The 9438-nt window shown below is 50.9% G+C and overlaps 1 protein-coding gene across 1 annotated transcript; it reads left to right on the forward strand.

The window, feature by feature from the left end:
• Positions 1-895: 895 nt before the first annotated feature.
• On the forward strand, positions 896-2733 carry HRG_11908 (uncharacterized protein; the record flags this gene model as incomplete). Its single annotated transcript, XM_044870378.1, has 6 exons — positions 896-943; positions 1053-1229; positions 1291-2032; positions 2127-2264; positions 2335-2570; positions 2671-2733. The coding sequence occupies 6 exons, from the start codon at positions 896-898 to the stop codon at positions 2731-2733; spliced, it is 1404 nt and encodes a 467-aa protein (XP_044714520.1).
• Positions 2734-9438: the final 6705 nt, after the last annotated feature.

Below are 9438 nucleotides of genomic sequence, written 5' to 3' on the forward strand. Positions count from 1 at the left end.
ATCCTGAGTATCCGTACCTGGGGTTGCCTCGAGCTAGTGGCGGTGTGTCACACACAATACGAGTCAGGGTAAGCTTTCTAAGACCCCGCCCTTGGGCTAATGATCGGCTGCACTGAGATCGTGCTCGAACTACCCCTGCCAATTAGTTTGGGCCGCCACAACATGACGGGGGACAAAGACGAGACAAGGTGTCGGAACTGACGGGTAGAAACACATGTCGGATCACGTGCATCATCACGTGCAGACACCGCAAATCCGGCAGCCAATTTCCCCCTTAGGGACGAGGCCTCCAAGGAGGCCTCAAGAAGAAAAAACACACACAATCATCACAATCAATACAACCTCTTTTGCAGCTGCACACAAGCTGCTGCATTAAGCCTTGATCCATCGTACATACCCACCTATTTCCTCATTAGGCCCGAGCCGCAGAACCACCGTTCTGACACAAGGCAAGACAAAATGTGGCGCGACGTGACAGAAAGCGACCCACCTGCGCGCCATCGAGGTCGGCATGACGTCTGCGATGTTGTGTTGCAGCACGTCGGTGCTGTAGTGACCCAAACACCAAACCTTGTTCCCCTGATCCCCTCTACTCCGAGCTCATGCAGACCAGGGCAACCATATGTACATACATATATACATACATAAATACAAGATATATATGCATGTACGTATGCACAAACATGCCTCGGGGCCGGCACGTTAAACCTTGCCATGGACAGCACGTGGCGATCGCGGCCCTGACCACCATCTCGCCGTGACGCCTAAGCCATGTTGTCTTGATACCTCAGGGTCTGACCTCGACTGGCCCCGGGCACGATAGGCGTACCCATAAGGAGGCGGTTCCTTTCCACGGGCCCCTACTGCACTTGGCAGCAAAGACAATGCCCGTCGAATGCTGATACGAATGGCTTGTCAGAGGTGCCGCAAGAAACGAGCAAAGGTCAGTCGATAGCCCACCCGAAGCCAAAGCCCAAAGAGCCCCAGTCGTCTGTCTCATCCCATATCCTGCCTAGCTGGATACTTTCACTGATTGGTTTCTCGCTCTCTAGTGTGATGATGGCCAGGCACCGTGCAAAAGATGCGACGAGGCCGGAGAAGGACGCGTATACGACCACCCGCGACGCAAGTCCAAAGACGATCTACGGGCCGAGATCGATAGTCTACGGCGGTACAACGAGGAGCATGACCGACTACTCCGCGCAATATGTTCAATCAACGACGTCGAAGTCAGCAATGCCTTTATACAAGACTTGGTCGGGGACCAAGTCTCACCAAGCCATTCTGCAGGAGCTGGCGCACCTGAACGGTGAAAACGGGCGTGGCTCGTCAGATGGAGGTGAACAGGAATCATCGGCGGGCTCTTCCAGCTCCATTCTCGACGAAGCCGTCTGCCCGCACTGCCTGAGCCGACTGCCGTCGCCCACCATGCACCGTTCTGCCTCGGGCTCGAGCGACCTCAGCACACTGACCGAGGCTCCCAAGGCGACTTCGACACCGGCCCTGGCGGCTCCTGTTTCCCCGTCATTGCCCTTTGACGATGCATCACACGCGCAAACCGACAGGTGGACGTGCGCCGGGTGTACGGTGGCTTCGGTTCGGCAGATCCTCGACGCCCTCCTCACCTGGGACTACCTCCCCTTCTGCCTCATGTGCAAGGACCCCTTCTTCCGAGACTATTGCAGCGGCTCGAGCCGGTACTGCTCCTCTGCCCTGGTAAACGCGCTCATCGCGCTGGCAACCCAGGTGGTCCACGAGATCAGCGACGAAGCGGAGAGCCCGGGCCTGGCTTCAAGTGCGGAAGCAAACCACTTTCGACAAGGCCGAGGCCATTATCCGCAGAACCGGCCCCTCGGCCAACCTCCCAGATATACAGGCCATCGGGATTCCTCGCTCTACCAGATTACCTGCGGGCGCGAGGCCGAAGCTCAAGCGCTTGCCGACTCCTTTGCCGCTAGGATAGTCAATCTTTGTCCTCAAGAGCCCCTGATGGGCTCCGAGGCCGAAAATATGCCAAAGTTTGGGCTACTTCGTACCGCGCGCCGTGTCCCTGATTCGGTCTGTAAACCGCTTGCAGCCCCTATTCCCGACTCCTCCGAAGCATAAACTGATGGGATTCCGCACAGCATACTTCGTCTCGACGGGCCAAGTCTTCACCATGTCTACGAGTTGCAAGCTACAAGACGACTCAATATTTCTAGACCAATCCGCCTGCGGTGCCGAGTACCTGTTTGGCGGCCAGTGCGGCAGCGGAACTACACCAGGTGAATGCATCAAGTTAGGTATACCCAGGAATTGTATCCAATCAGGAGTCGCACCGTAACACGGCTGCAGACCCTGCCCTGAAAGCACGCGGCTCGCAACTGCGCAATCTACAGCTCATTCCAGCAAGAGTCTTCCAGCTCACGGAATGGGTGTACAAGCTCCTCTCATCAGCAACCCATACCCCAAACGGACGATTCGACACAGCCGAGGTCATGGCAGTGTATACCGAGTGTCTCGATTGGTACGAAGGATTCTTCTCCTACCCAAAACCGGCGGCAGTGACACCCCTTTGTACTCTTTATCTAGTATGTACACAGACACAAGAACCCGGCTCACAGGACTCGGGGGGCCGAGAGACACAGAGGGAGAAGAGACAGCATCATTCGGCTGACTGCCCGCATGTAGCATGTACTATCAGTTCTGCCTACTCTGCCTGTTCCGCCCTCTCGCCAACCTTGTCCTGGCTGATTCCGACGTCCGACCCGCGAAATCTGTCTCCAGGCTGCGGACTCTATCCTCACCCTGTCGCAGTCCTACAGCAGGCTCTTCACCCTTAGACGCGTCTCCCCATTCGTCCCCTATTTTGTTTGTGCCTCTGCCCTTGCATGGCTTACAATTGAGTCAACATGCAACTCTGTGGCCTTGGCTGGCTCGCAACCTTTCCAACCAAGAAAGTTGTCCTCGACCATCTCGGATGTTTCAAGCGTGGACGGGTTTAGCACCTATCAAGACGTGTCCTCCCCGACTGCCGCCAAAGTGCCCATAATGGCCCACGCGAGCCAATTGCTGGCAGAGATGAGCTCCAACCGTCGAATGGCCTCATCCATAGAGAAGATGCTTCGAGGATATCTTACCGAGTTATGGTGATGCAGAGAGACTCGACAGAGTCTTGTTGTAACAACGGGTTCTCGCATCGGCCGGGGTCTTTTGCGGGCGCGCTTCAGTACAAGTAGCAAGGCAATCGCCTCACCGGGTTCGAACGCCGTTGGACAAGGCAGCCACAGTGCTTTTGCTCTCTTGCCAAACGCCGAATCTTGATAATTACCCACCCATTGCGTAAGTCTTCAATATGCATACACATATTTTCTAGTCCTGTTTTACGCGTTTGACTGTACTATGCCATGCACTGTCCGAATCCACCCTTCTCTTCGATGAATCGACGGAAATATTATCAGGGCTCAGGAGCTCAACCGCTTCCCCCGTTTTCCTGTTGCCTCTGATCTGGGCTGGTGGCTTGAATGTCCAAAGAAACTGAATCGACGCTGGAGATCGCCTTGATGTCCCAAGGCTTGATGACCCAAGCCAGTGCCTGTGACCTCGCAACCTCCTTAGCCAAGAATTTTCTTCCCTTCGCAATTGTCAGGTATCTCTGAGCATTTTGAGCCATTCCCTGCAGTTCGTCGAAGCTAGTGGTAGCAGTGAACGAGCGATCGCCATGTATCTTCAACACTCGTGGAAACCGTAGAGTATAGTACCGTGCATTTGCGGGCTTGTCGAGGCCAGATCCACGAGTTCTACTATAAATGGATGCTGAAATAACGCCTTTGGGCGTAGTCCACAGTCGGGGTCCAAGACCTCTCGCGAAGGAGAGAGCAAAAGCGGGCATAAACGTGGATAAAGGGACTTTTGAAGGTCGAGTGTCACCCGATCAGATGTTTTTTTCTTCTATCTCTCCCTCCCCGTTGCCTCCTTTCCCGTCCAAGCAGCCCCTTTATATCCCTCCAAGCTTCTCCCAAGTTGATATCCCGTTTTCAGGTATAGTATACATTCTATCAGGAAGAGGGCACTTCTTGCCACTTACTGAAGGCCACGTAAGTCATCTACGTCAGCAACATCAGCTCCATCTCCCCGATCAAATAGCTCTTCTAGCTATGAAATCGATAGTTCAGTCTCTCGAGGTCCCGAGCCAGTAATAGTTATGCCGGACTCCTCAAAGGGTCCCCGTTCGAATAGGAGATCCTCCGGACCCTCAGTGGTCTAGGAAGAAGAAACAACAGTCTGCAGACTTCCTTCTTACCTGGTTTCAAGCTGTATTACCTAGAGACCTAGAGACCTCAACTCGTTCGGACCTTCTTCTCGACACACCCCTTAGCTATGAGCCGTCCCAACGGGTCAAAGCTACAGCCAAAGGTTATAGGTCCTCAACGAGGTTACCGTGTAGTCGTGGCCGAGACCTCCCTAATATTCCTATGCGGTCAAGGGCCTCTCTCTAACCGTCTTACTAGAATCCGGTCTCGTAGGTCTTCCATCCGGGTCTCAAGCTGAAGCCGGTTTTTAAGTCAACTATTCCAATCATCTCTTGGAATTTCTGTAGTTTCTGACGAGGAGTGCCTTGGTTAGGCCGTCTGCTTTCATCTGTGCCGGAACCCAACGGACTTGAATTCTTCCTTCTTGAGTCTCTTGGCGTAACCAATGCCGGTGGATATCAACATGCCGTAGTCTCGTTGATAGCTTCGCGTTAGTCTCTGCAAGCAGTCGTATCGTTTGACTATTATCACATTCTAGCTGTAGCGGGTCCGGAATCTGAAGGTATAAGGACCGTAGCATCCGGCTAAGGAATATAGCTTCTTTTGCTGCTTCTGAAATAGCTAGCAATTCAGCCTCGGTGCTAGAAGTAGTGACTGTTGCTTGTTTCGAAGCTCTCCACGCAATAGATCCGCCAAACAGGGTCATGATATACCCCTGAGAGCTCTTTCTGTCGAGGGAATTATCGGCAAAGGATGAATCACTAGAGCAAAGGAATATATCGGCTCTCTTATCGATTGATCCTCCTAGGCGAATTCCAAAGGAACGGGTATTATAGAGGTAAAGAATAACCCGGTCTGCTGCCTTCTGGTGTGTTTCGTCGGGGTTCTGGTTGTGTCTAGCTAGCCGAGAGACCGCAAAGGCGATATCTGGTCTCGTTGAAATAGCAGCAAAGAGGATAGATCCTACCTTCTGTAGGTACCTATGAATTTCCTGTTCGCTTGCTTGGCTAATAGAAGGAGTAGCTCTTCTGTTGTCATTGGTGTGTCTGGAAGCTTTGAGGAAAGTCGGTCCGGTCCTAATAGCTTGTGGGCTATTTTCTCGATATAGGCATCTTGCGTTAGCCAAATCGTCTTCTTAGTCCGGTCCCGAAGGATGTGTATGCCTAGGAACCAGCGGGGCTCCAAGCAATGTCATTTTATATCGTTCTTGCAGTCCTCGCATAGCCTCCATAGCTATTCCTTGATCTTCTTTCTTATAGGCCCAGACAATATCGTCGACGTAGAAGAAGACAATGACTGCCCTTCTTCATCACACAAGGTTCTTGTGGGACCTTTCGAATCCTAATTCCTCTAGGGATCGGGTAAGGTGCTGTTGCCAAAGTAGAGGATCTTCGTAGACCGTATAGGGCTTTCCGAGTAAAAGAATTCTGCCTGGCTTGCAGAATCCGGGAGGCATCCTCATAAAGACTACCTCTTCCTCGAGTGGACAGTTAACGAAGGCGTTTACTGCATCCATTTGATCAAGTTCGAGGTCGAATTCTGCTGCAATAGCCATGAGTGCCCGGAAAGACATCCTGCTAGGGTCGTTGCTCGAGTCGGTAGATCCCCTTTCCTGCTGGTTGCCGCAGACCACAAGTCGAGCTTTGCACTTCTGAAGGTACCCATGCTTGTCAGTCTTATAGATAAAGACCCATTTGCAGTATAGAACTTGTTTGCCAGCAGCCCTTTCCACGGAACTTCGATAAAGGACCCCATCTCTTCGTGCGAGGCTAGATGGTCCTTTTGGGCTTTAACGAATTCCTCTTAAAAGGGTGCTTTCTAGCTGCTTGGTGTTTTCTGGTGGGCCTGGTAGGTCCTTCTTGTGTACCTTAGTCTTTGGTTTAAATAGTCTTCCAGCAGTAAAGGCTCCATGCACCCCGTCCTCTATAGGAGTAGGATAAAGTCATTAAATCTGTCCAAAATCGGCAGTGGTTTGAGTTCCGGGTCTACCCTATCATCTGATCAGACGATTCCTTGGTAGACAATGTAGAAAGAGGTCTGTTTGACTCGTTGATTGATAAAAGGAAGCTTGCCAGGAGTTGTCAAACCGCCCCACCCCTTAGGGTAGCAACCGGAAGAGAGACCAAGAAGCCTGCCTCAGGATCTTCTTCTGTCAGTGGAGGTGTTATAAGAGAAGCTTCTTCAAGCGCCTTAACCCTCTTATAGTCTTCTTCGTCTGGGTCGGTCTGTTCCTCTTCGTCTTCCTCGTCTGAGTCTTCGTCGAACACGCTCTCAAGCTCCGATTCTTCGTCAAGGATTTCTGGTTGATTTTCTGGTCCTCCGGTATCTCAACGCGTTGAATAAGATCATTGATGCTAGGAAGCAGCTGCGGCTGCTCGAATTTCCCATCAAAATAGGTAAATTCGTCAAAAATAACATCCCTTGTCGAAATAACCTTTCTTCGTTGCGGAATCCAGATCCGGAAGATATTAGTCGAATTATATCCAACCAGGTATCCTATATGTGACCGTGGATCAAGCTTCTGCCTCTTTTTCTTGCCTAGCTGTGCGTTAGAAGTCATAGCGTAGGCCCTACAGCCGTAGGCCTTGAGCTGGGCATGCTGTTGAGGTTGATCCTTCTTCGTAAAGAGCTCAAGAGGTGTTTTCCAGTCTTCTGACGAATTCGGAGTTGAATTCGTAGTCCTAGGGGCTCGAGGTTCGATTCCGTAGATAGCAGGATGCTTCCACGGTCTCTTTCAAAGGTCGTGAGGAAGGCCTGCTGCGATCCTCATCTTGCGAGCCCTTTCAATAACAATTCCACCGGACCGTTCTGCCCCTCCGTTTTGGGCTTGTGTATTCGAGGCTGATTTTTCTGCTGAAATTCCTTCTTTCGTAGCCACTTCTTAATCTTATTAGTGAATAGCTCTCCGTCAGACCGTACAATTTTCACCGTGTAGTCAAAACGAAGCTTCATCCAGCTAACGAAATCTCGAAGTGCGGCTAGGTGGTGCTTTGAATGATAAGTCTTAAGGAAGTAGGGGAAAACCATGCCCGAATATGCGTCTGTGATGAACATCACACGGACATAGCCCTCGAAATCAGGGGTAAGCTCGGTCCAGTCGATCCAAATCTCTTGGCAGGGCTCTTGACGTTCGTCTCGAATAGGGGTTCTTCGAGAAACCTGTCGTATTGCCCTCCCTTGAGCACAGTGCTGGCATTCGTAGGTTTTTGGGCCTCGAATATGCACTCCTTTTCGTAATCCTAGCTTATAAAGAGCTAGGGGTCCCGGGTGACCTAGTCTGGCATGCCAAAGGCTAGCTTCTGCTGTCGCTGTCGGTCTTGGGTCCCGGGAGCCTCTTCTTCTCGGCTTAGAGGCTTGAAAAACCGCTTCTTCAATATCCTCCTTCTGAATAGGCTGGAAATCGAGAACAAACTGGCGATATTTCGAAATAAAATACAAATCGGTCTCTTGTCTCGGTAGACTAGCCTTGTGGGCTCTGTGAAGGTATCCCAGTAGATTCCTTCGTCTCGAAGAGCCTGAAAAGATACCAGGCTTGCTGAAAATTTCGGACAATAAGCAACGTTCTTTAATCGTAAAGACCGTAATGACCCGTCTAGGGCCGTGACCGTAACGTTGACTCTGCCGTAACCTTTGATCCGGACTTCTGAATCCCCTGTGACTAGGTATTCGTTTCTTGCTTTTCTAAAAGATCGGAATTTCGATAGGTTATTGCAAATATGTAAAGAAGCTGCTGAGTCTAGCAGAGTCGACTTTCGAAGAGGGTAGTCGTTAGAGGCGGTCGTTTGGCTAGCCTTAAAGACAAAGGCAGGGTTTGCGTGCCCAACGATTCTTCCGACTATCCGACTCTTCGGTAGTTGCTAGGCCTCCTTCTCATGACGGATTTTTCCACCTTCTTTCTTAAATCTGGGTCTTTTCAAGGGCCTTTTGCACCTTTCTTCTATTCGAGGATCGAATCACACCATGAGGGCGTTTATCCTCGAAGAGAGCCCAGCAGTCAGAAAGAACATGACTTATCCGTCCACACGCAGGGCATCGGTTTTTATCGGTTTTATCGGTTTTCTCAGTGTTTTTGGTTGTGTCAGGTTTCTTCCCTTTCTCTTCTTTTCGGTCTTTCTTCAGAAGGGTTGTTTTCATCAGTTTCTTTATCAGCTAGAAAGCCGGCACCTCTCTTGATTCCTCCTTTCTGCTGGTGCGGCTGTTGCTCTGCAATTTCTCTGATTTTCTAGCAACAAGCTGAAAGGTCCAGTGAGTCGAAGAAGGTGGTACTGCTGCCAAAGTAGGCGTGCTTCCTATAGAGTCTGGTCGAAGAGCTTGATAGACCCTATATTGAGCAGTTGCTGCTTCTTCATCGATTCTTCGGCTATCTTCGTAGAAGATAGTAGCGTATCCGTCGCTAAGAGGTCGGATGACGCTAGCTATATCTCGTAGCCACTGGCCTGTTAGTGCCTCAGATAGGAAGTAAAGGTCAGCTTCTTCTATAATCTCTTCCCACTTAGTCAGCCAGTCTAGTATGTTAGTCTTAGTACTAGCATGAAGGTGACTAGAATACTGCTTCCTAATTCGGTCAGTCATAAAGCCGCGTGAAGGAGCAGTCGATGCTTCCAGCTTCTGCAGCCACTGCCGAAGCGTATCCCCCTCTCGAAGGGAGGTAAGTTTAGCAGTGCTGATAGACTCCGTAATAGCTGTACGGGCTGCAGTGATTAGCTTAGTCTCGTAAAGGTATTCCCTACGCCTGCTTTCATAGTCAGCAGTAGCAACAGAATAAGCTCTCTGATTTATGGAGTTAAGGTCGACATAGTGGGTAGCTTCTTCAGCAAAGTCAGTGAAGCTAGGTCGGTTAGGGGGCTCCAGAGCATTTGATCCGTCTCGAAAGATCAACTTGTGGATAGTTCTATCCACACGGGCTCTAATCTCCTTAACCCAACGGTCCCAGTCCTGGGGCTCCGTTAGAATCGTTCGCTTCGTCGTAGCCATAGCCGAGGTCTTCGACATCTTCAACTGCCGTAGAGGGGCCGAAAAGGTGGCGAAGATAAGCCGAGGTGGTGTGAAGCGTGCGGGGAAGAGGGGTTCTTTCTCAAGGTTGCAACTTTGCCACCGGAAGTTACAGAAACAGTTCTGTTTCTCCCGGGCTCATAACTCTCGCGAAGGAGAGAGCAAAAGCGGGCATAAACGTGGATAAAGGGACTTTTTGAAGGTCGAGTGTCAC

Source organism: Hirsutella rhossiliensis, assembly GCF_020360975.1.
Source record: "Hirsutella rhossiliensis strain HR02 chromosome Unknown scaffold00027, whole genome shotgun sequence".
Classification (NCBI taxonomy): domain Eukaryota; kingdom Fungi; phylum Ascomycota; class Sordariomycetes; order Hypocreales; family Ophiocordycipitaceae; genus Hirsutella; species Hirsutella rhossiliensis.